This window comes from Chionomys nivalis, chromosome 19, assembly GCF_950005125.1.
Source record: "Chionomys nivalis chromosome 19, mChiNiv1.1, whole genome shotgun sequence".
In the NCBI taxonomy this organism is placed as follows: Eukaryota; Metazoa; Chordata; class Mammalia; order Rodentia; family Cricetidae; genus Chionomys; species Chionomys nivalis.
Window position 1 is genome coordinate 47,539,876 of NC_080104.1, and position 26,076 is coordinate 47,565,951.

The 26,076-nt window shown below is 42.9% G+C and overlaps 1 protein-coding gene and 1 pseudogene across 3 annotated transcripts in view; one reads left to right on the plus strand and one right to left on the minus strand.

Moving 5' to 3' along the window:
• The window catches only part of Rtkn2 (rhotekin 2), a 63,195-nt gene extending 37,563 nt beyond the window's left edge, over positions 1-25,632 (plus strand). For 2 of the 3 annotated variants that reach the window (XM_057751583.1, XM_057751584.1), the window contains 6 exons: positions 327-421; positions 5,606-5,712; positions 6,591-6,722; positions 16,385-16,547; positions 19,517-19,624; positions 20,878-25,632. In XM_057751583.1, the coding sequence (XP_057607566.1) occupies positions 327-421; positions 5,606-5,712; positions 6,591-6,722; positions 16,385-16,547; positions 19,517-19,624; positions 20,878-21,410 (1,138 nt within the window). In that variant the 3' untranslated portion in view covers positions 21,411-25,632. The remainder of the gene's footprint in view (positions 1-326; positions 422-5,605; positions 5,713-6,590; positions 6,723-16,384; positions 16,548-19,516; positions 19,625-20,877) is intronic. The other variant, XR_009055618.1, reaches the window with a different exon arrangement.
• LOC130890407 (pre-mRNA-splicing factor CWC22 homolog) lies at positions 22,775-23,461 on the minus strand (annotated as a pseudogene).
• Positions 25,633-26,076: the final 444 nt, after the last annotated feature.

A 26,076-nucleotide genomic window follows, 5' to 3' on the forward strand; every position in this document is an offset into this window, starting at 1 on the left:
CAAGGTTCTATATCCTCCTTGACCCAGGCAGGGTTCCTTCTGTTCCGTACCCACAACCCCAGATTTGTTTTCATGGTGGTCAGTTCTCCTAGCAGTAGACGTTAGATGGTACCTTTTTGTGGTCGCTTTACCCTGGGAAAGTCCAACATGGCTTCACTATTGGTTGGGGCCTCTTGTGTGTGTTTAGAGAAATGTCGTCTGAGTTATTTGCCCTGTTCTCTAAGATCAGGTTGTTTGTTGTTTTCATTTTGCTGGACACTTGAATGGCTGACCTCATAGAGACAGCATGTAAAAATACTTAAGGATGCCTTCTATCTCGTTCTCAGGGGTGCGAAGTACCATCTGCTAGCTCATGCCACCCTGACCTTGGAAAGTGTGGGAGACTGCTTCAAGACCCATAATCTATCTGTTCACGGCAATGGTGAGTACTCTGTATGTGATTTAATCACGTGTGTTGGGTGTGTGCCTGTGGTGACGGTGACTCCTAATTTTAGCGTGCTCCCCTAGAGGGGATATTGGTTTTACAAATATACACATGGACGCGTCTGGGTTTTCTCTACCCTGTGTCTCTCTCCCCCAGAGGAGAAAGAGAAAGGGTTCTTGTTGCTGTTGTGGCTAACCCTGACTCCCAATAGAAAGAATTGAAGTGTTCCGTGCCCTTCTCTGTGACTCAGATGATGATTCTCTGTTCTGCTGGCTGACAGTTGGATGCGTCTGGGTTTAAAGTTAACAGTCAGGACAAGCCACGCCTTCTGCTGCTAGAAAGTGAGGGCACGGAGGAAGCAGGCTTCTGTTCATTTTAACTCCCGCCTGGATAGTAATGCTAATTTCATTGTTTTGGATTTTTTTTTCTGAAAGGAATCTATGGAAATGTGTCTAAGAAGCTCAGGCGGTAGGGAAGGTCTGTGAGTGCGTTGCCAGCTGTACCCGGGGTGGGAAATACAGAGCAGTGTTGGGCTAGGAGCTGAGTTCCACACTCATTCATTTCCTAGGGGAAAGGGTATGGAAGTGTGTGTATGGCTACTTCGTGCTTTCTGGCTGTAAAGGCCAGAGGCCCCGATGCTCTCGGGATGGGTGATTTCATGGTGACTGCAAAGTTATAATAAAATTTACCAAAAATAGAGGGAAGGTGATGGGCTGTGAAACATGTGATTTAACCTTTTTAAGGGGGGGAATCTCTACATAGCTCTTCTCACTGGTACCACGTCCCCTAGGAACTCTGGGTGTGGAAGTCCCTAGATGGGTTGTGTTTGCTTCCCTGCTGGTCTTTCATGGCTCTGCCATCTGTATGTCCCTCCCCAGATGCTAGGATTTGGACCGTGTGTGGATGGAGGTGTTAAGCCCTCTTGGTGGCGGGGCGTTTGCTCCCCCACATTGTGCGCTGCCACGCCCCTACAATGGAGTTGTCTTCAGATAGCTGCAGGCTCTGCTTTCCTGTGTCTTGGGTCATTTCCAGGAAGTATTTCCACAGGTCCATGCGGACTCGGCCTGGATACGAGTTTTATGAACATGGAAAGTCCTTCAATTCTTTATATCACACGGCCCCTGCAGTTCTGCCTGCCCCCGATCTGTTTCTCGTATTGACATCTTTTTCTCTATTTTAATGCTTATTCTCAAAATAGGCCCATGTGCCTTATTTACTAGTACGCTAATTATTTGTTATTAATGGTGAGTGTGCATAGTCTGTGTGGCAGGAGGTATGGACGAGTCAAGTTCTGCATTCTAGTCTTCTTGGCTATTCGATTTTGCTTTGTCCAATTTGAGCCTTTGAAATTGTACATAATTTTTAAACCGTGTTTTTATTTTTACTTCAAAATATGCATTTTTTTTCATGTTATAGGCCTGCCTCTTCAAACAAGGGGTAATTACTTTTATCATTCAGATTTTCCTCTGTTGGTAAATTTATACATTATGTTGTAAATATCTTAGAAATTACCCTTAAATTTGTAATCACCAAAGTAAACAGTAAGAGCTTGTTTTCTCTTTTTCCCAGACAGTGTAAAAGCTTTAGAATAGTCGGACTCCATTCCGGTAATAGGTGTGTTCTTGTTGTAGAACATAATTCTGTTTGTTTTTAAATTTCACAGGATACTTCGGGCTTCGTCTCTTGACCTGGCCTTACCCCATGTCCCACGTGTCCGTAGGGACTACTCGACTTTCATGTCTTGGGGGTTGGCAGTTTTGACTTCACTTTTGAAAGCCATTTTTATGAGCCGTAGTTGGCAGTTTCATTTCCTGTTCATCCTGTCCTCGTGTGCCCTTTGGCTAGAAAGGAATGATTAAGTATTTTGACAAAAGTTTTGGGCACTAGGATTGAGAGTAGCCTTGACACATGGGCAGAGTGGACTATGGGAGTGAGGCTGCCCTGGGATATAATCGGAGGCAGTTGGCATGTGCCAGGCTCATGGTCAATGCCATGCACGTATTTCACACATGATGACTCTGCCTGAGAGAGGTGGTGTTTTTAAGTGTAGAATTAGTGCTCAGATGTTGAGTGAGTGTCCTGGAGGTCTCTTCTTTGCGAGAGGCACAGAGAAACTGTGACTCTTCTGTTCCTCAGTAATCTGGAGTTATGGAAGCCTTGGTAAGAAATTGCAGGTGATGGTTGAGTATGTGGAACTGGGGACCAAACATCTGCATCCTCGGATGCTGCAGGAAGGAATTCTACATCCGCATCCCCTTTCCAGAATATGACAGGAAGGGATACTATATCCAGCATCTCCTCTCAAGGATGTTGCAGGAAGGAATTCTACATCTGTATCCCCTTTCCAGGATGTGACAGGGATTCTTCATCCAGCAACCCCTCTTGAGGATGCTATAGGAAGGGATTTTGCACCCAGCATCCCTTCTCAAGGATGCTACAGGAAGGGATTCTGTGTCTGGCATCCCCCTCAAGGATACTGCAGGAAGGAAGGATTTTCCCTCCCTTGTGTGAAATCTGAACTCATCTTATGCACATGATTAGTTGTGGTGTGTCACGTTCAAATACATTATTGATTGCACAAACTTTATGGACTTGTCTGAGAACCTAATCATTTATGATTCTGTGTCTTGAGGAATTACATTCTAACTTAAAAGTAAGCAACTTACAGATATTTACAACATCAGCCATTCATAAATTTGAAATTCCTATATACAAAATTTATGTGTTCCTGAGACACTTGGCTGTGTTGAATTTTTATTTTGTTTACTGCTTGTTTTAGGAAAGGTGACTCCCACTTGTCTCTTTGTCTGTGCACTGTGGAATCACTGTTTTGTGTAGATGTGTGTATCCTCTCAGGTCACCTTTACTAAGGTCTTAATAAAAAGATTGGGTTAGTCCCGGAAGGTGGTAGTCTAAAGTAGGCTGATGCATTAGGGAAGTTTTGAATCCATTTTAGTTTTCGTTTCTGTTCTTTATTTAGGCTGGTTTCCCCCCACTGACTGATTACTAAACTTTGGCCACCATGTATCTTAGTATATCCTCAGTGTCCTGGTTAGGTTCTACTATCATCTTTACAGACCTAGGAAGAGAGAGAGAACCTCACTGAAGAGTTGCCTCCCTCAGATTAGCCTGTGGGCATGTTGGTCGAGCATCTTCTTGATTGCTAAATTGATAAAGGAAGGCTTGGCCCACTGTGGGTAGTTCCATCCCTAGGCGGGTAGGTGGGTCTGGGCTGTATAAGAAACGGAGCTGAGCAGAAGCCAGAGAGCACGCTGGTAAGCGGCATTCCTCTGGGTTCCTGCTCTGAGTTCCCTCAGGGATGGACCAGCACTGGTGGTCCAGCAACAGAAAGCCAACTAGAATACTAAGTAACTGTATTTTTATCCAAACCAGTATTTTTTCAGGGTTCCTAAGGCTCTAAGTAAATAATGATTGCAGCCAACAGCTAGTTATCAGGGTGTAGTGAACATCCTAAAATCCTTGTCAATGTGAGACAGCCTGACGTGACAGCATGTACCGGATATTTGTTTACACCCCAATGCCCAGAGTAAATTACCCATGCTTTGCTTCCGTATGGGTAGAAGGGATATGCCTACACTGTACTATATCCTGCACCAAAGGAATGCCGTCTTGTAGGTTTCTGTCCCTTTCTGAAAGAACTTTTAAAAATAAACTCAAACTAACAAGAAACTTGCAGGTTCATTCGATCTTCCCCCTGCACACAAACACGTGATAGCAAGTTGCTTACCGCATGCTTTACAAACCCCAAGAATCGTAACGTGTATTAAGTACTATTGAGCCATTTGGCCACGTCATCGCCACCAGCCGCCTCAGCACGTGAGGCCCTTTCTAGTGTGCAGACTCCATGCCTCTTGCCCTGCTCTGGTGGTGTTCTGTCCAAAGGCTGCAGTGCCTCTGCTCTGTTCCTAAGTCTCCCTCTTGACTCTCACCAACTTGGCATTTTTAGAGAGAACCGCTGGTGAAGTAGGATTGCCCTCCTCTGTGTTTGCAGGGTGTTGGCTCGTTATGTGACTTGAGTGTGTCTTTCTGGCTCTGCTCTCTGCCTGTTGGGGGCTGGTTCCTTTCCTGTCAGTAAGAGCATCGCAATGTGCCGACGTCCTTGTTCATTTGGATGTTGCATTTGTTCAAGAGGCTTTGTGTTGTTTTAAGGCCTTTCTTGGAGCTCTTTTTTGCCCCCCCCCGAATACTCTGGAATATTTCAGCCCACCATGCGCTTTCCAGACCGCTCCAGGGGGACCTTGATTTCTCCTCCCTTTAGCTTAGTGTTCCCACGCTGGTCAGCCACTGCTTCACGGTGTCTTCTCGCTGCTCCCGGTGGTCACTCTTTATTTGGCTTGGTTGTGCCTCCTGACACCTGGCCACTCTTCGTGGCTTCACTTCAGGGATGTGCACCCCTCTCTTTCTGCTTTTTCTAGGCTAGACAGACCTGTATCTAAGCTCTGCCTTGGTGTGAACTCCCCTTAGCCGGCTTGCTGAAACTCTGATGTCTGATGCTGGCATCCTCCTCTCCTCTTCCCCCTCCTCTTCCCTCTCTTTCTCCCCCAGTCCTCCTTCTTTCCTCCTTCCCCCTCCCTCCCCTTCATCCTGTCCCTCTTCATCCTGTCGATGCCATCACTGGGCGCAGACCTCACAGTTCCTTCCCTACCCACACACGCAGGCTCGCGGTGGAGGCTGCTTCTCATGGCTCGTGATTACTTGTTCAATAGGGGAAGGCTAAGAAGTTGGGCTGAAGTGTTTAAATGTCTTTAACTTGGGTGAAATAATGTTCCACTTAGAAGCACACCTTGCTAATTATAGTGAAAATTAGAGCAAGAAGTGAAATTTGATGACCACAAGTCACTTTTATTAGACTATTTTCTATTAAACTCTGAAGAATTCCCTTGAACGATTATTTCTGAAGTCAGGAGACGAAAGGCCACTATTCTGCCACCGTTCCTCCAGTTGACCACACTGTTGGCCTGGGCCTGCCCTGGCTTCTCCACACGCTCCCGTATCCTTTAGTATTACATCAGAATTCAGGTAGATGAGCCATGATGTTAAAATTTTAAAATGTTATTGTATAAAGGGAAAGAAACATAGAAAGGAAAACTCTGGAATGTGTAACAACCTTAAATGTATATTTATCACTTGTTTTTTTCCCTCCCTCTCTTCCTTAACCAGAGGACTGTTCCTTTTGGCTCCCTTTGTATGGCAACGTGTGCTGCCGGTTAGTGGCCCAGCCAGCTTGTATGGCCGAAGATGCATTTGCGGGATTCCTTAATGAGCAGGTAGAGGACCTCACATCTATCCTTCAGCTGTGGAGTGCTAATCAGACACTTACTACACAGGCTCTTGCTCCAGCGGCCTTTCTAGAAGTGTTAGCCTTTGTACCATTTACCGGACATGAGCTGCGGAAGGTGTGGGGTGGGAAGAGCGGCTACCGAAGAGGGCCTCCTGGAGTCTGGCTGACTGCGGAGCTGCCTCTCCAGTTCCCTCGGATCGCCCGTCCCACAGGCACAGGACCCTGGCAACAGTTGTCGTGTGGAAAGCGACTCTGGCTGCCCAGCACCTTTCCCATAAAGGCCCCTCTGGCAGCCAGCGTTTGGCGCAGTTTGGGCCTCTGGGCTTCACTTTCTCCTGATTTATTTATAGCCAGAGTTATTTATATTCAGTAAATAATTAATCGTGGACTTCGATGAATCAATAGTTTTTTTCTAAAAGATTCCATTAGGAGGAAAGAAAATTTGCATTCTTAGCAGGTAGTCACCGTTTTCTAGTGTTCTGAAAGAAGTGAAGGGGAATTATTTTCAGTACAGAGAGAGTTATTTTTATAATTTCCCCGGGCCCTTTGATGAATTGCTGTGTGATTCTAAGCACTAGATTTTAATAGGCTAGCTTTCCCAAATCTGTGTTGATTTATGATTTTGTGTGTGTAAAATTGTGTGGTAATAATTACCTTCATTTTGCCTAATGCTTCTGAGAATTCTAGACTTCCCCGCTCTTGGATTTGGGGTGCTCAGCCTTACTGTCAAGCCAATGAATGGCTAATTCCATCACATTTTAAAAGTTCCGAAGCCTTAACTGATTATGTAAAAACCGAGCTGAGATTAGAGTTGAGGTGGTAGTGACTTAGACTGATGGTTTCTTGACTTTTTTTTATTTCCAGCAAACAGTAAAAGGTCTAGTTGGCTGGAGAAGGCTGTACTGTGCTCTGAGAGGGGGTAAACTCCACTGTTTTTACGGACCAGAAGAAATTGAAGCTAAGGTGGAGCCCACTCTGGTGGTTTCCATTGACAAGGTGAGCGTGAGCGGCCTGCTGCTCTGTGATAAGCACCGCACCGTTGAGCCATAGCCCAGACATTTTAGATGCTGCATTCCCAAGAGCACGGTGGTTCATGACGTTTGTGTTGACGTATGTTCTTGACATCCGTGGAGTCACAGGGAATGGAGGAAAGGACTGTGGAGACAGATGCCTTACTAACTGAACATTCTTTCTTTGCGTGCTTGGGGTTATTGATGGGATGGAACACCATCTATTCCCTAAGAACACATCATAATGGAAGTGCATGCTAGCAGACAGCTTTTCCAGCCCAGACCCCTCATTGGTATTTGTGGGAGCTCGAGACTTGGATGATTGGTTGGTACGGCTCTCTGCCCTTGTAGAGGGTCTGAGTTCAGTTCCCAGCAGCCACATCATGCAGCTCACCAGCCACCTGTCACTCCAACTCCAGAGGATCCAATACCCTCTTCTGACCTCTTAAAGGCACAAGCATACACATGACATACACCTAGAGACAAAGGAAAAAAAATAGACTTTAAAAGTTTTTCTTAAAAGGTATATTTTTGTGAATTTAAGGGACGATATGTAAATGTATATCATCAGCCTATATTATGGCAATATTCTTTCTAGTTAATATTCAAGCGAGTTCATAGAAAGACCTATGCATTTCTTGTTTCCCGTGGGAGGAATGGGCAGGTTTCCAAACCTCTGCCAGCACAGGAAAGACCGGCAGTGCCCTTTGAGCAGGTGAGGGTGTTTCCTGTACCTCCACCTTTCCACCCGAAGCTTTGCCACCGGGTTTTATCCAGGTCCATGGCAACAAAGCAGTGCTGCGGCCCAGTTACACATCCTTGGCGTAAATTCTGCAGGGACCCGAGTGAGCACAGGATAGACCGCTCTTCAAGCAGTCTGAACTTCATCTCTTGCCAAGGGTAGTGTTTACTGTGCCCCACCCTCTCCTGACAACACCCTTCCCTATAATTCGTCCAGTGATGTTTCTGCAGCCAAGTTCCAGTTGTTTTTATCTGTTTCCATACTTTCCCGTAGAGAGGGGTCGCTGGACTGTGTGGCCGGATGGGAGCCGCCACATCTGTCCAGCTGTCCATGCCCTGCTCTGGAGAGGAGCCTGAAGTCACCTGTGATTTCACACAACAGCCCAGTTCTTGAAGGCATGGCGTTTGTGTTTTTCTTCTGATCTGTGTGGACCTGAGTTCCGTTCTGTCATCTTTTCCAGCAGTATTGTTGTCTATCCCATCTTGAGAAATTTTTGGTTTTTACCCACGGGGGATTCTGTAGCAAGACATTTTATTGCGTAGTTAAGTCCACTTAATTTAATGTTTTTATTCGCAAGCTCTTCATAATAAAGTTTTAATTAAAAAAGTATAAAGTTTAGGGCTATTCTTTAAGAATATAAATAAGTAATGCCTCAATATTAAAACATAATGAATTTATCTTGGTTTAGAAAATTGGGCTTATGGAATATATAATTTTATTAATGAAGACTTCATATAGTTTTTCATTATTTGCCAACTTTGTATTTTTGTTTTACTCATATGGTGTTCTCTTTAGCCTCTTAGTACTTGGGAAAATTCCCACAAAGGTTGAGACAGCACGCTAGCCAGCTATGCCCTTGGCCAGGCGGAACTCCTTTCCACCTGTACTTTAGGTGTTCTGCTGTTAATGTGCTTTCTCCTGATTATTGTTTTATTTTCTACATCATTTGAAGATCAGTTGCAAACAACATCTTTCTCCTAACATCAAGGGTACTTTTGTGTATAACCATAACAACATCACTTGTAGGAAGTTTGTTTCTGACACTGTATTGCTGTACACACAGAGGGTTGCCCCAGTGTCCCTGACACATCTAATTTTCATTGATTTACTTCTTTGGTCCAAGCCCCTTAGGCACCGAGTCCTTTATCTAATCATATTCTATCCTGCCTTTGTTTTTCTTTTGTGACATTGACATGTTTTGTTTTGTTTTTTTTTTCTTAGTTCAGGCCATGTTTGGGAGGGAGGTGTATGTGACTAATTGGTTTGTTACATTCAGATTAAGTAATTTTGACTAGAGATACACTGCAGATGATTATGTGTTTAAGTTGGTTTGCATTCAATAGCTGTGTGGTAAAAAAAAAATGGAATTCTGCCAAGATTTCCTTTTGTTTTGTCCCATAGAATGTGGAGTCATAAACCAAGATAAAATGTAGTCTAAACAAATGGTAGGTTTTAGGTTTTATTTAGTGTGTATGTGTGTGGGAGTGCACGCGTGCGTGCTCACTTTTGAGCTTGTGTACCCATGTTTGTGCTTGTGTGCAGTCGTGATGTCTAGAAGGCATCCCGTCCTTTGGGGCTAGAGTTCCAGGCGCTTACGGGACACTCAACTGTGCACTGGGCGCTGGGTTCTTGTCCTCATGACTATCTGGTTAGCACCCTCCTAATGCTAACCCATCCCCTCACCCACAAATGATATTTTCAAACTCATTTGCTTGATTCCAGAAAGAGTTTTTTTATTGGTCAGCTTACCTTATCTTGACTCTCTGGTGGGGTTGACAGTCTCCTTTTGCAGGTGTATTCTTTCTGTTTGATGAGCAAAGATGTGGACTTCACCATTGGGTTGAACTTGCCAAACTGGTAAGGAATACTAGGTGACTTACCCTTTTCTGAGAAGGTAGGAAAAGATGAAACCAGTGAGCTGGATTTATTTAATCTCTTGATAGATAACCCTGCCCAATAGGCTTGGAAAGCAGAACTAGATGTTTCTTGTCCGGTACCTGTTTTCTGAGCGGGATTTCAAAGTTAGAATGAGCTCTAAGCAGAGGGGTTCGAACTGGAAGCAGCAGGTGGCCATATGCCTGAGGCCAGTCTTTAGGGAGGCTTTGTGCAGAAGCTTGGATTACCACAGTCAGTGCTCCTACACTTCCTGTCCGACAGTGAAGACGCCCTTACGGAAGAGGGGCAGCGGTGTTTGTATCCTGACCCAGCTTCCCTCTTCCCAGCTGATGGGTCAGACAGCCCAGGTGGCCGATGACACCCTAGTCCATTACCAGGTTAAGAGCGGTGCTGGGAATCTTCATGCCCGGCAGGGCCCATGGTTTTGCACAGTTCACCACGGTATGTTCTCAGGGAAATTATTTATCTAAGAATTTGTGTAGGTTTGGCCTTAGACCTGGAGGAAACACAGATGACATTTGACCCCTACACACTTGAAAGCACTTGATTAAACCAAACCTTTATTCGTTGCCCCTGAGGTGGGAAAGAAGTTTGAGATTTTGAGATCAGCAGCCTGTTTTTGATTTCAGTACATCAGCCCTTTCAGTACGTTCACCTCGGAGCTTAGTCTCAGAAGTGTTCTCCAGAGGCGCTTTTCCTTGCAGCTCCTCTCCCTTTGCTGAACCCTCCCATTCGCCTCAGAACTTCCCACGCCCAGTCAGGGCCATCTATCTAGGTTTTCAGGTCTGTCCATGGCATATCGTCACTCCCTGAAACACGACAGCTCCATGTTAGTTCCATGATTGTTTGTGTAGTCTTTCTCACTTCAGAAAGTGGTTCAAGTGTGCAGAGGAGTTGAAAGACATGTTTTCTAAACTCTACAAAGTGAAACACATCCATTTCCCAAATTTCATTTCTTTGAGCACCCTTTGGGTGACTTCCTGCAGGTAGTGGAGCTTGTTATTCAAAGAACAAGTAGGACGTGGCCTTAAAACTTCCTTGGCTTGTTGCCAAGTAATAAAAAAAAAAATCTTTCTTCAAGCCTTTGCTATTAACATGGTATTTCTTAGGAAATTCTGAGGCTGCCAGTACATTTCCTACCAATAACTGATCAGTTTCGTTTTTACCTTGTATTAGAGGACCTGGTAGACACACATAGGGGATCTGATATGTGGTATAAACAAGGGATGATTTCTATTTCTGATTATTTCTTGTAATTGAATAAATAGCAAAATTAATTCTGAATCATCTGGAATATGTTCAGTAGTTTCAATATGTAAAACAACTTTCTGCATATTGAAAGTAACTATATTAAGAGGTTCTGAAAAATATAATACCATGAGAATAGCATATAGTTCTAATATATGAACAGAATCATGAGGGCTTTGAGCCACTTTACTGACTTATAACCTGCCTTTCCTGATTTATTTGCATTAGTATAAAATGTAGGGACTCCAGAAATTGATATTCCTTGTACAATGTGAAGAAGAATCCAATTAGTTTTTTTTAATCAAATAAAATCTCTTTTAGGGTATTTGTTAATCTCTCCCAAGAAATTACTTCAAGTTCTTTCCCAATATTCATTTTCTGCTCATAATGATGGAATTTCAGCATTAGTGAAAGGTACCATGATTTCTGTTCCTGATAATTCACAAAGTCTCAATTTTTTCTTCAGAATTAATTCAGAACCCCTTTCTACATAGATCTTTAATGTTTTAATCTGTTTGTGTGGTAAAAAATATCCATTTTAAGATATTTTCTTGTCCCTGCATAAAAATTCCTGTACGAGAATACACAGAAGGTAGTATGACCAGGATGCAATCAAGCTCTGGATCCAAGCAATCCACATGTGTGTGCATCCTGTACTTTCTCTTCTACCAAGCCAACTGTCTGTCAGCCTCAGCTGATAATTTTCTTGGACTATTTAAGTTCTTATGACCTTGTAAGATTTGAAATAAATTACTTAGTTTTTGAGTTGTCAGTCTAACTGTGGTCTGTAGCCCGTTAATAACTCCCAGCAATTTTTGAAAATCACTAAGAGTTCGTACTTGATCTCTTCTGATTTGTACTTTCTATGGTTGGATTTTTTTGTAATCTCTTTTATATTCTAAGTAATTAATAGAATCTCCTTTTTGTATTTTTTCAGGAGCAATTTGTAGTCCCCAGCAAGGCAAACTTTTCTTTACCTCTTCAAACATGTTTTCTAAGGTATCTGAGTCTGAATCACCTAGTAAGATGTCATCCATATAATGGAAAATTATAGATTAAGGAAGCTGTTTACAAATTATTTCCAATGGTTGTTGTACAAAATATTAATACAGGGGAGGGCTGTTTAACTTCCCTTGTGGAAAATTTTCTACTGATAAAAACAGGCTGGGAAATATTATAAATAGGCACTGTGAAGGCAAGTTTTTCTCCTATTCTTGTAAAGGTTTAGTTTTTTAAGAAAAAAAAGTATTTTTAAATCAATCACTATAATAGGCCATCCTATAGGTAATAGAGAATGCAGGGTAATTCCAGGCTCTAAGGAGCCCATTGGCCAAATCACCTTATTTACAGCTCTTAAATCTGTTAACATTGTCCATTTTCTAGATTTCTTTTTAATAACAAATACAGGAGAATTCCAAGGGACTGATCGATTCTTTAATTGATCATTTAGCTGTTCCTGTACCAGCTGCTCTGCTGCCTGTAAATTTCCTGGTGTCAGAGGCCATTGTTCCACCCCCACGGGTTTGTCAGTTGACCCTTTTAAAGGTAGGGCTGTTGGTGCCTCTGAAAGAGCAGCTGTTGTGCCCTGCTTATGTACAACCTGAACGCTTGGTGACTGTTCTAATAATACCTTTTAGTAGCTTTCTCAGAAGCATGCGTTAGTTTCTCGTTTGTTTCTGAGATTGAGGGGATGTTAATCTGTGTCTTCCATTGTTACAACAAATCACACCTCCATAAACTCATTGCTCTGCCAGCCACATATGGTTTTAATTTTCCTGTCTGTCCTCCTGGCCCGATACACTCGAACCATCTTGCACTTTGTTTTACCTGAAAGTTCCAATCCCTAAAAACTGATCATTTACCTCTTGAAGAGTCTAGTCTAGATGCCAAGATTTTGGTGAAATTATTGTTAAACCATGCCTGTGTCTAGTAAACCTTCAATCACAATGCCATTTGTTTGTATTTTTAGCTTTGGTCTTTGATCGTTTATAGAAGTTGCCAAAATACTTGTTTTATGGTCTCTCCTTAAATATTTTTTTTTTTTAATCTTCTGAAGTTGTTCTGTCATCCAGAACAGTATAGTTTTTCACAACAGGCATTAAGACTTTTAATTACTCTATGGTTGGAGGAGTTTCCCCAGTGGTGGCAGGGAATGACTGAACCAAATTTGACAAGGAGCCTGCAAGAGGCCCCCTAAGGTGTTTTATAATGGCAAAGGGGTTACTTTGCCTGTCTCATGTTGATCTGCATTCATTACTCTCCAGTGCCAGCCTTTGCCACACCCAAATACACCAGAAAGCTGGGGCCTTCTTTTTGGATTAGCTCTAGAACAAACGTTCCTAGAAATGCCTTGCCTAGCTAGAGTCCCTTCTCAGATGACTTGATTTCCCACAGTTCAAACATCTAACCTTTTGATTTTTATTAAAATTTTTATTAAAATGTATAAATCGCTCCTCCTATCCAAGTATCATAAGTATGAGATCCAATATTGACTGTTTTGTATCCATTCATCTATTGGTGCTGATCTTGCCTTCAAAGGCCTAATCACTCTTTGACATTCTGCATTAGCATTTTCAAAAGCCAAAGACTCAATTAGTATTTTTCCAACTTCTGGATCTGATTATCATTTAAGTTACAGCTGAAATCAATCTTCCCCCCCCCCCACAAAAATCAGTGAAGGCTTCTTTTGGGCCTTGCATAATTTTAGTAAATGACTCAGTCCTCTTCTGATTCTTCAACCCTATCCCAAGCTTTCAGAGCTGCTAAACGGCATAGAGCCAAGGTATGATCACCCTGCTAGGAGTAATTGACTGCCTGTCCTTGTAGTGTTTAGGATATAAGTTCTGAAATCTATCCTGCTGTGTTCTTATGATTTCTTCTTTGGAGGAGGACAGGGCTCAGCCTGCTTTGATGTCACCAGAACAAGCAGCTTGAATGGACAGGCCTCACTTGTTCAAATCCTTCTTTCTTTGACACACAATCTCTAATTATAAATATTTCCAATTAGTCAGATAATCTGGGTGATAAAATGTAATTTAATCTCAACTCAGCATTTTATTTTCACTTGTTAAAAAGCAAACAAACAAAATCTTTGACATGCCCCAATATTCTTGAGGCAGAGGCAGGCAGATCTCTAAGTTCATAGCCACCCTGGACTATAGTGAGTTCAGGCCAAGTCTATGTAGTGAGATCCTGTCTCGAAACAAATAAAAGCCCTTCCTTGGGATATTTAAAAACAATAGGAATGTTTAATAGCTATTGGAGTTAATGAAGGGCGTAGTATTTGTCTGTATATTGTTGACTTGAATTTTCTTAGGATATAAATGGTCTGTTTCATCGTTCTGTGCTTAGTGGCTTCATTAGAAACTTTGTTGAAAGTAAAACACTTATATACCAAGAATCGCATTTTCTTTATTTAGAAGTTGAAATCTATTTAATCTCTGTACAAGAAATCAAAAACATGTTGAAGTGAAATTGATTGGGGGCAGTCAGAGTCTCAGCAACAAGAATATTTCTTTACCCCTCTCCCCAACTTGAATTCAAGCTTCAGTTAGGCTGATAGAAGCATCCTGAAGATTCTTCTAGAGCTTCAGTCACCCTCTGCTGCTGATAACAAATTTTATTTTTAAAGAGAGCAATTGGTTGTTGTTTGGTTGGTTTGGGGTAGTTGATTGCATGGTTGGTTGTTGTTGGTTAATTGGTTGTTGATGGTTGATTGGGTGGTGGTTGGGTGAGGGGGGTTGGGTGGATTGAATGATTGGCTATTGTTGGTTGGTGGCTTTGGCTTTAAAGGATTCCATTTAGTAAGCAGTATTTTAAAAATTTTTTATGTTGTATACATGATTACTTAACTGAGATTGTAATGGAACTTTCTTAAGAAAGCTTGGCCTTAGCCTAGGCTCGTCCCCAACTAGCTCTTAAAACTTGACCATCTGTATTCTTTTACATTCTGCCACATGGCTCGTTACCTCTCCTCATTACTGTATGCCCTGCTTCCTCTGTGTTTGCCTAGCGAATTCCTTACCTCAGATTCTTCCCACAGTTACCTATCTCTGCCCTGAAGTCCTGCCTGTTCTTTCCTGCCTAGTTATTGGCTGTGCAGCTCTTTATTAAACCAGTCAGGAGGTGCCTGAGGCAGGCGAGGAAGGACAGAGACACATCTTCGCACAATTTGTTATCTAGAGATGGGAATGTACAAAGACCTTGTCACTTTAAAATCATTGTGTTGACCCTCTGTCCCGTTGCAACCTGGTGACCATCTGCACTCCCTGATTTCCCAGTGACCACCAGTCAGACCCATCCCAAGATAGCTGCTGGGTCTTGTATTTTGTGATATTCTCAAGTTTGGAAGACACATGGCTGTTTTCTGCAGCAGACATGTTCCAGGGAATTCTAGAAGAATGAAGTCCTCTGGAAATGAATTCCCTGTCTAGTACAGATGGCATTCAGCTGCCAGGGTTCACCCATCCTTCAGGGAATAGAGTTTTCCTTCCGACCCCATTACTTCCCCGATGCTCACATTATGGTCATTGCAGGTGCGTCTCTGTGCGGGCTGTTATTTTCTCCCCTCTCCTAAGTGGTGTGTGTAGCCGCAGACCAGTACATCCTGCACACTTTGTAGAAAGCTTTGCTGCCTCCCTCTGGATGGGACTGTATTCACAGGAGCCTTCAGGAGCTGTGGGTGCTTGAGTGAGACAGCTAGCGTTGAGTTGTGGTCTTAAATATAAACCACAGACTGGACTTTGAAGAATGAAAATGAAAAAAATGACAATATATTTTTTATCAAATTTGTCACTAAAATTAACTTCACCCATTTTTACTGTTTAAATGCGTTTGTAAAAATTTCGGAATTGCCTCTGTGGCTCCCGTCATGTCTCTACTAGACAGTACTGTCCTCAGATGATGGAAGAAGAATCTTTTGTCCCAGATTTCATTCCCCCAATATTCTTCCATCTAAACTGCACAGGGTTGCTATTACTACTTGCCCGATTGGAACCTGGCCTCTGAACCATTTTCTAGCACCATGAATGTCATGGCAACGTCCTACCTGATACCACTCTGAAAAGATTTGAGTTTCCCAGCAGGAATGAGACCATTGCCCTTATGGTAGAATGTTGTATTCAACACTGAAGGAATAACTTGAACATTGGGATGTTCAAAAACCCTCCTGGGCCTTGAGCTGTCAGCATTAACAGGGAGCGCCATGTATAAAATACATGTTCGTGAAGAAAATCTGTTGTTGTCTTGTAAACTGTTACATTTTTGCTACTTTGACCAATAACACTATAATATGTGTGACTATCAGAATAAGGAAGAAACAGAATTGACTGGCTGAATTTTATGATTGCTGGAATTGTAATTGATATATAATCCACATTAACGCCATGGCACATTACACTTGCTTTACAGTTATTTCAAGATTTTATACATATATATATATATATATACACATACATATATATAAAAGTCAGGAAGCTGAGACCCTAGTGGAAGTTACGTTCTAAGAACATGTAATTCAGAACATACTATATAGATATATGCGTACAGCATATCCAAAGCTCTTTTAATTAAAAAAAAAAAGTCTTTTAAAAACATTCTAGTTTGAGCTTGAACCCTGAAAATTCTTAAAATATACATTTTAAATTTCAAACCAGCAGCTGTAATATTATACAATTTGCATAAATGTGGTGCCTAAGCAATAAAATTTTGGACCATCTCAGAACTATTCTCTGATAAACCACCAATTTTATCTTAATTTTAAGGAAACCACAGTTCAGGCCATAGAGAAGGAGCCAAGGAAAATGCATCATTTCTCTGTCGTCAACACTGTGGCTGGGCGAGCCGTGACTCACGTCTTTGCCGCGGACAGCCTAGAAGACCTTCAGGAGTGGATGGGCGCCTTCCGGCAGCATTTCTTTGATCTCAGTAAGCAGATATTCGAGTTTTCTAGTGGTGTGTTCACGAGACTTGGGGGGCTAGACACAGTGGTACAGATACTAAAATGAAATTTTGTGCCGGGGTGTTCCCCCCCGAAAACCTTGGTCATGTACCACAAACCTTTTCCAGATAACGATCATCCATCCTGAGATCATAATGTTCAAAAGAGTCTCATTTTTAGTCACCGGCTAACTGCAGATCTTTCGTGATGGCGTTTCATGCTTCATGTAGAGACGAGTTTTAGCCCCATGAAGGTCCTTTTCCGTCTCAGTAGCACAGTCCAGTGTGGTGCCTAAAGTACATGAGAGTCTCGAGGTTCACTCTCCATCCATGGGAGTCTTGCTCACAGGGAGATTCTTGGCCTTAGTGATAAACCAAGCAGCCTGCGTGTTATCTGTGATTTTATTTTGAAAATGGAGTCTGTTGACCGTGGCTGCTTCTGATCCACGTAAGCCTCCTGTTGGAGTCAGGCAGTCTTCCACGTCTACAGAATGCTACAGATCTGTGCCATCGAGTGATTTCTGGACGGCTGTAAAGAGGGGCACCTGCTGTCATCTAGCAGTTCCCAGGCCTGCTCTGCTGTGCAAGTGCAGGGGGCGGGGGAGGTTGGGAAGGAGACAAACAGGCCATGAGTGTGAATATAGCTCAGGGCTCCAGGGCCCTGCATGCATGCTTCTCGCGAGGTCCTCATGCGGTAAGTTGCTTGGCTTTACTCTTAAGATGAGAAAAGTGAGACCCAGAGAAGCCTGTGGTTGCCACATTGAACTAGGGGAGCCCTTCAAGGCCTCTTCCTTAAGCACCATCCTGAGGCACGTTGTAAAGGCCTAAGTTCTCCTCTGGGTTTGTGGCTGTCCTGAGTTTCTTCCGCTGAAGTCACTGCAGACTGTGTGCATGCGTGACTTCGGTGATGGTGTATATTCTGAGTAAAATTTCAGTTCTTTAGCCTAATTTAAGAGTGGAAGACTAAGACCGAGCTAATCAGGATTCATGAAGAAGCGGTGATGGATGTCGATGTGCTTAGCTGGAATAACCATGGTATGGAGGTGAGGGGCAAAGGGGATAGAATTGCTGCTTTAGTATTTGAGAGTTTAAAAAATAGGCATGACCCTTGTTCTACATAGTCAGTAGCTAGGAATGGTGGACCAAAGAGGGAATGTTTAAACAGACGGGTTTTTTTTCCCCCAAACATTTACTATAAATACTGAGTTACAGGAACAGCTCAGCACAATAGATCATTGTACTAGAGACCATGAACAATAAGTAGTGTGATGGAGACAGCCAGGCGGCCAGCAGGTAGCGACACTCACCATCCGACCTGACAACCGCAGTTCCACTCCTAGGATTCCCGTGGTAGGACAGAATCAACTCCCCAGGCTGTCTCCCTGACCCCCACAGAGGCCACGGCATGCACATGCTTACATACACGTGTGTGCCTACACATACGTGTGTCCATGCACATGCTTACATACACACTGAATATGTGTAATAGGTAACGTAGCATTGTGGGAAACCCCCTTCTCTCTAGAACAGGTTATGTGAACACAGTGCATCCTGCCTGATATTTACCCTGTGTTAACACAGCGGCTATCATGTATTTTTACGTACAGACTAGTCATGACAGAATGCTTCCGGTGTGAAACCACCTCTGACATCAGGAGCACGTGGGGTGGTTCAGGGTTGGGTGCCCATCTTCAGCGTGGCTAGTGCTGTTTCTATTACAGCTCCCTGTGCAAAAATCATGGTGCATCTAAGAAGGTAGAAAGAGAAATGCTGGCCCATTTCAAATGAATCATTATTTTTCATTAAATACGATGTTTCTCCCACTGCCACAAAGAAGAAAAAAAATGAGTCTTATATATTTATCTAGGAAGGAAGGAAGTGTGTAAGAGTTCAGCTCCAGCTTCTGGATTCCGACCCTGGGGAGGAACCTTTGCAGCCCTGTCCTGCGGGAGGGGGATCTGTTTCCTGTTGGTTTGCTGTGTGGTAATAGGCATCATAATAACCCCCCCCCCAAGGCTTTCGATGTGTCTTAACTAGTTATGGTAATGGATTCAAAATGTAGGCGTTGATCACAATGTGCCATGACAAGAGAATGAATATGTAATTAAGTGAACCTGAAATGTCATTAACATTTTCAGCCACGGAAAACTGTCATGTTGGACCGATTGAATATCCATGTTGAGACTATTCAAAAAAGGAAAAGAAATAAGTCACCTGTAGAAGGCATACAGTGTGTCTTCCCTACTTTTCTAGTGATGTGAGATACGGGGTTGTGAGCCCCGTGACTTCTGTGACGTCAATGGATGCTCACGTGGTATGCAGGAATGCAAGTCAGAAAATATCAATCTTTTTTTTTTCCCCACAGAGAAGAAAGTCTGAAAGCCTTAAGGTTTTAAATAGCGAAGCAATGAAAATAAACATTGATAATGCCCACACTTTGGTATTTTAACTTAATAGTTGAGCTATTAAATAATTTTTACTTCTTAACTAAAATTTCCAAATTAAAGCTCTATGAGGACTTGAATTCTGTATTTCTTTTTCTGTCTGACTCCTGGATTGCAATGGGGTTTGTCTTGAGTCCTGGATGTTTTCATCCAGCACACAGAGCAAAAGTTGTGTGCGCTTTGACAGTGAATACGATGTTTAATGTGATTGCTGATGCTTGTGTGTGGTGTTGCACTAACTGACGGCCTGGGGCTCTTCCTCTCTCCCCGGAACTGTGTTTTTCTTAAGGAATTACTCATGAAGAATCAACTTTGGAAACTGTGGGTTGTACCAGGTTTTTATGCAAGCTTCTTGAAAGCTAGACTTCACTGATACATTTCCAACATGCGCGCACGCCTACACACACATACACACACACACACACACACACTGTGCTGACGATATTGGCGGAAAATGAAATACATAGCTTCATGTTTAGATTTCAAACTAGCCTAGTTCTTTCTTTCTCTTAGGCCAATGGAAGCATTGTTGTGAAGAACTTATGAAAATTGAGATTATGTCGCCACGGAAACCACCTTTGTTCCTGACAAAGGAGGCGACCTCCGTGTACCACGATATGAGTAAGTAGGGCTTGCCTCTTCTGAGCCGCAGGGTGACAGAACCAGCATTGTCCACACACCAGCCGCTTATTCTGTTGACATTAAAATGCTAAAATTTTCAGGGCACAATCAAATTGAATAATAAAAAAAAGACTATGATTGTAGACGGAGGAGCTCATGTTTAATAGATGAATTAATACAAAATTAATGAACGCATATTTTTCATAGTTCAAATGCTCACGATCAAGCAGAAAACTTCAGGCTTAAAAGAATAAAGTACTTAGCTTTATGAGGTTCAGAAAATGTGAACAAACAGATCTAAGATGTGGTCACGTTCAGTCGTTTTCGGGGTTTGTTCTTTGTTCTCTGTTTGTATTACTGATGAGGACATATTAATGGGTGGAAGTGTTCATTCCCGATCAAAAACAACTATTTAGATCTAGTTCTTAAGAAATTTGTCTGTCTTAAATTTTTCTCTTTCACTTCCAACACTTTGAATTGGTGTTTGATCCTGTAGGGTGGCCTACGGGATGATTGCTGCATGCTTATCTGGACTGTAGTGTCCCTTTATCCCACTGCTAATGACCCTGCAAGGACGTGTGTGTGTGTGTGTGTGTGTGTGTGTGTGTGTATTTGCGATCTTAGGTTCCAAGTGGTGACTTTAAAATATCACATCATAGATTTAATCAGCAGACATTTATCTCAGTTTATTTTTCCCAAGGAAAATTTTACCCAGCATCCTTATCACCAAAATAATGTGAGGGTTTCCAATTTGCCCTGGGGCTTTGGTTTGGGGGGGACGGGGATTGTCACGTTTTGCTTTGTCTTTGTCTCTGACCATGAGCAGAGACTTCAGAGGTCTACAGATAAAACTGTTGACTCATCACCTCTACCCCTCTTTATATAACAAGCTTCCTAGTGGGCAAAATCAGGGTTATACAGAAAAGTTACTGTGTAATAAATATTTAAGGTAAAGAATTCAAGAAGTGCTTATATGTGTCCATCTGTGTTGTGTATGTGGGAACTCATGTATTTCTCATATACTGTGGGTGTTATATATATATTTAGTGTATAGTACAGAACATGACAGCCTTGTTTTGGGGCCCTCTTCACAAGGTTAGTTTTACATGTTTTCATTATTTATGCTCCCAAGCATTTGATAGTCATTGTAAGCAGCATGCTGATTTGGAAGATAATAATAACTTATTTGGATAAAATACATGCGACTGTTGGATTTTTTTTCCCTATGAAGTTTCTTCTTAAAATTCTTGTAGGCATCGATTCACCTGTGAAACTTGAAAGTTTAACTGACATAATACAGAAAAAAATTGGAGAGACGAACAGACAGTTCCTCATTGGTCAGGATGAAGAATCCGCACCACCCCCGTGGGCCGCAGTCTTTGATGGCAACCACGAAATGGTCATCCAGAAGAAAGTGGTGTCCCCCGCAGGCCACCCAGCCCCTGAGGGGAAAAGGAAAAAGAGGCGAGCACCACTTCCTCCTACTGACCAGCCTCCCTTCAGCATAAAGACACAGGGCAGCACAGATCAACCCAAGGACAGCAGGACCCAGGCCAGCATCTCTGGAGCCTCGCCTTCAGATCCCAGGCAGTTGCCACAAATGCATCCCTTCCAGAAACCAGTGGCTGCCCCTCGCAAACTTCCCCCTGCCAGGAAAAACAGTTCAGCTGATGGTGAGCACGCAGACACAAAAACCAGTTTAGAAGACAAGCCAGTGCCGGCTCCAAGGCAGAGATCCATCAGAGACATTCTGGACCCTCGATCGTGGCTGCAGACACAAGTATAGGCAGTCTGTACTGTCTAAATCGAGCTGTAAAGCTCGGGTCAGAGGCATTATGCGAGTAATGTTATAAAATTGTATAGGTAAAGACCATAGTAATTTCCATAAACCATTAATAAGCTATTAGATACAAAAAGGCACCTTTTAATAGAGAATTGAATTTCTTTTTTTACTTCTCATTTCCAGAATATAAATGATCCCCCCACCCCCAGCGAAGGCACAGTTTCTAGACAGTATCCTAATTGTTGGGAGGGCTAATGTATTCCTAAGTTAGTAGCAGGCGGTGAAGAAGCAGTAGGCAGGAGAAAGCACTGATGTTTCTTTTGGAGAAAGATTGTCTAGTAATGTAGAATGTGCTAAAGACAAGCCATATTCTCATTGTGAGGATTTTAATACTTAATGGAATGTTTCAAAGGTTTTATTCAAACCACAAATTACCGAATCCACCCAGGAAAATTTCCCCTTGAGCCCTCTGGGATCCTCATCTGACGGTCCGCTGCCTCCTCTCTGTTGTTTCACTTGGTGGTTTATAGGCTTGACCTTTTAAATTCCTGGGGTAAATCTTAGAATATTAAATTCTTTGTCTTTAAAGAGAATTTGTAATCTGCTCCTCAGCGTCGTTTCCGTGACGAGCCCTGAAATCCTGTTGACTCTGCCGCTCTCAGCGAGGCAGCGCACTTGTTAGTGAGGGAAGCGGATAGGAAATGGCCCACTCTGCTCCGCTAGCTGTACGGTGATAATCCCCACTGTGCTCTCCAGAATTCGGGGAGGCAAGTAGCTCACGTCTTAAATTTTCTTTACACTTATTTTAAAAAGCAGATGACAGATTCAAAATGTATCAGAAAAGTTGACCGTAGTCATTGTCAGAATTAATCCTTTTTCGATCTTTTAATTAGATTTCCCTCTTTGAGTAAGGGTTGATGTCTGTTATTGATATTATTCTTGAAAAGTGGCATCACTTCCATAGGAGGTAATTTCCATAGCAACTAATCATAGTGACCTAAACAGGATTATGAGTTGAATGGGAGATAAATAGCAAGAGGATGAAATCCTAAATGGACAAAAAGAAAAAAAATCCACTTTTAATAATCACTTTTTGGGTTTTTTTGTTTGTTTTTTAAAGTAGCAACTTTTTTATTTTTATTTGGGAAAAAAAAATTCTCATCTGGAAAAAGGAGTCCAAAACAAGTAGTAACCCAGAGTTCTACCCGCTGCTCACCCGAACTCTCATGTCCTGGTCTCTCCGGCAGCAAAGTGAGCATCTCCAGGCACAGAACCTCATGGGCCACATTTTGGTTAATAGGATGTGCCACAAATTTTGAAGCAGTCAGGCAAAGTTGCTTACCGTTCCTTCGCTACCCCTCCCAGACTTAAGAATTAGTCTCTTGAGGATTAGTTCTCCACAATCTGGGAGTTTTGAGTTGATTACAGCCACCAAAGCTGCATAAACAGGAGTGAAGACTGGAGAAGCGCTCCGCGCCTACAGGACGGACCTGGTCAGCAAGCCTCTGCCTGTTTTCTTGAAGGAGCTCTTGGATAATCACACTTACATTGGAGATGTTGATCTTGTTCATGAGACCATTGATTGATCCCTTCAGGGCCTCCCAGCTCATCCTCTGATAGGCTAGGCTGTTTTCACCTGTGATCTGCTCCAGCATCACCCTGAGTTTTACAGGAGGAACAGACGCTCCCCCTCTTCAGGTGAGCAGCGAATCCCTCTCATCCTTCTTTGTGAAGGTCTTCTTGAGTAGAACTCTGGGTTAATGCTTTCTCTGGGCTCCTTTTTCCAAGAGCCGAGGATTTCCGGGACTAATCCAATCTGCATCTCTTTCTCTGCATTTTTCTTGGTCCCTACTTTTGACTCCATGCTGTCATCATAAGAACACCCTCTTCTTGAACGTTCACAGACAAGCTGTAATCACAGTGATCTCTATTCGGGGGGACCTTGCTTGATCTGCGTATCTGTCTTCTGGGGAGGAGTTCCGAGGGTGTGAACTGTGGCTCTCCCTTCTGCCGTGTCCAGGGGAGTGTTTCATGGGTGCTGTATTACTTTTCATTTTTTTCTAGTGTCAGGTGACCAAGCAAACTGGATTCTTCAAGTTGGTTCCAGTAACAAGTCCTCAGTAGTCTGAGTTCCTTGAGAGTTTTCTTTCTCTGTCTCCACGGACCACCTCTGCTGAATCCTCAGACCAAAGGGGTGATCCCGTCCCGGTGGATCCTCAGACAGAATGCTGTCTCTTCGAAACCTCAGATTGGATGTCCAGTAACCCTCTTTGTAAACAAGAACAGCAAACAGTTTTAAAATGCCATCAGCATTTCCATGCAAAACTTGTCAGAAGGTGTCAAGCCTCGGTCCTGAGGCTCTAGGGACCTCCCAAGCCATAACTGTCCCCATGCACCATCAGGCTGTAGGAAGTAAACCTCAGCTAGAGCAGGACCAGAACTCCATCAGCGTGCAATGAACGCTGGACCAACAGAAGCATTCATGGAAACTTTCATCATTTTTAAGTAGCGGAGGGGGATATTTTCTTGGTCTTTTTTTTTTTTTTTTTTGCTGTTGTTGTTTTGTTTTGTGTTTTTCTCTACACTGTGCTGTGACTGCCAGGCAATAAATACACGATTACTTGACCAGGACACTCAGGAACAGCGACTCATTAAGTCTCTGTCTGGGGTCAGTGACACCAGAGCAGACAGCCCCCTTGGTGAAGGTAGCATGCTGGGTAAAGACTCCTACACCCATGGAAGCCAGTAAATTGATGTGGGTTTTGTTTTGTTCTTGTTTGTGTTTAACTGAAAGGTTCCGCAAAGTTTCGGTGGTGATTGGCCATTTCAGTAAATTAAATGCTTAAGTTATATTATTGTTCAGAATGCCTTTTTCAAGTCCAAACTGCTATCTCCAGCAATGTCTATGAACTACGGGTACCGCCTCTCTATTGGTTTGTTTGCTTTTTTGTTCAGAGAAGCTGCTGGCAAAATTACTTCTGGTCACTGGCACCCAAGTGCCCCCGCCCCCATCCCCCAGTGCCCTTCACCTGCAGTGTTCCTTTATTACAAGCCAGGACTTCAATATACACCTCACCCATCCAATTTCTTGTACAAGCTGCAACCGGAAGAGTTTGGGTTGCGCAGGAGAGAGGGACGTTCCTGGAGATCCTAGAGGAGTCATGTCCTGGGAGGGAGGGGGAGCTGTGAACCAGGTCTGAAATCAGCCACCTGAATTTTTTCAGAAGGACTTTCTCATTTACTGAACTAGACAGACCAGCGACGGAGGGATGTACCACGTGACGTGAAAGGTGCCACCGCTTTAGGAGAGCTGGTCCTTACATGTCCTTCCAGTTCACCTCCCATCTTGATAAAACTGTAATTGGAGACACTTCATAGAAAATAGATATTTTAAATTACGGTACTTCTGATGATGGGGAGCTAACGTCTTGGGCAATCGCATCTACATTTCAAGGTCTAGGGTATAAATTACAACAGCATCTGCGGTGGTATCGTTTTTTAATTGCTGCAAAAAAATAGTAATTTTCTCATTTTAACATCTTTCAGAGAGAAAGAACACTTTTTTATATATAATGTAAATACACTCTTCTCAAGCTAAAACCTCTCGAAAAATACCAAGCACGGCAGCACTTGCTGACTTTACGACATCTTAACTATACCCCTCCATATACTGCTCCTTTCAGACAGATACGGCTGCATGCGGAAAACTCCGCCCATTCCTCACCAATACTTGCCTCTGCCCTTTAGGATAAAATATCTCTCACTTGGTACTGTTTGTTAAAAGTGAATCGGAGCTGTCTTGGCTTGGAGACAACCTGTGGTAGGTAGGCAGGTAGGTGGCGATATCCAGTCTTTTAGGTATCTCAGCCACCTACTGTGAAGTTAATGAATTCAGTCCAAAATGAAATTATAGGGGCGTTTGGTGTAGTTTATGTTAAATACCATCCAAAGGCAGTCATCTGTGCAGCCACAGCAGGGACAGCCATGTTAGGCAGCAGATGCTAGGAGCAAGGGGGGAGGGGGAGAGAAACACTGAGAAGCATTCCCTGGTCAGAACTTCCCAGAACTCATTGGTATGTGATGGATAGCAGTTAGGCTGGAATTAACGACAATTTGCATCCTGGAGGTTGTCTGTTAAGTTTCAAAAGCATTTCTATTTTTAAATTTGTGTGTGTGTGTGTGCATGTGTGTATGTGTGCCAGTGCCATTGTGTCAATGGAGGCCAGAGGGGATTGTCAGACTACCCTAGAACTGGATCACAGATGAACCTCCCAGTGCCGGTGACAAAGAACCGAACCTGGATCCTCTGCAGGAGCAGCAAATGCTCTTAGCCACTGAGCCATTGATCCAGCCTGAAAGATGTGTTTACTGCTTCATTGCTAATAATAGTTCCATGACACCATTGTTCAGGATTCTGAGTTTTCCTAGCTAGCCCTGGGGAAAATACCACTTTTGAGTTTCTTGAAGGATTTGTTTGTTTTTAAAAATGATATTCATTTGTTTATTTTGTAAAGGTACATGTGCCTCCACCTACATATGGAATCACTTGACAATGTGGCAGTCACTGCTCTCCTTCCACTAAGTGGGTCCTTTCAATTGAGTTCAGATCCTCGAGTTTAGTGACAAGCACCTTTATCCACCAAGCCCTCTAGCCAGCCCCACCTTTGAG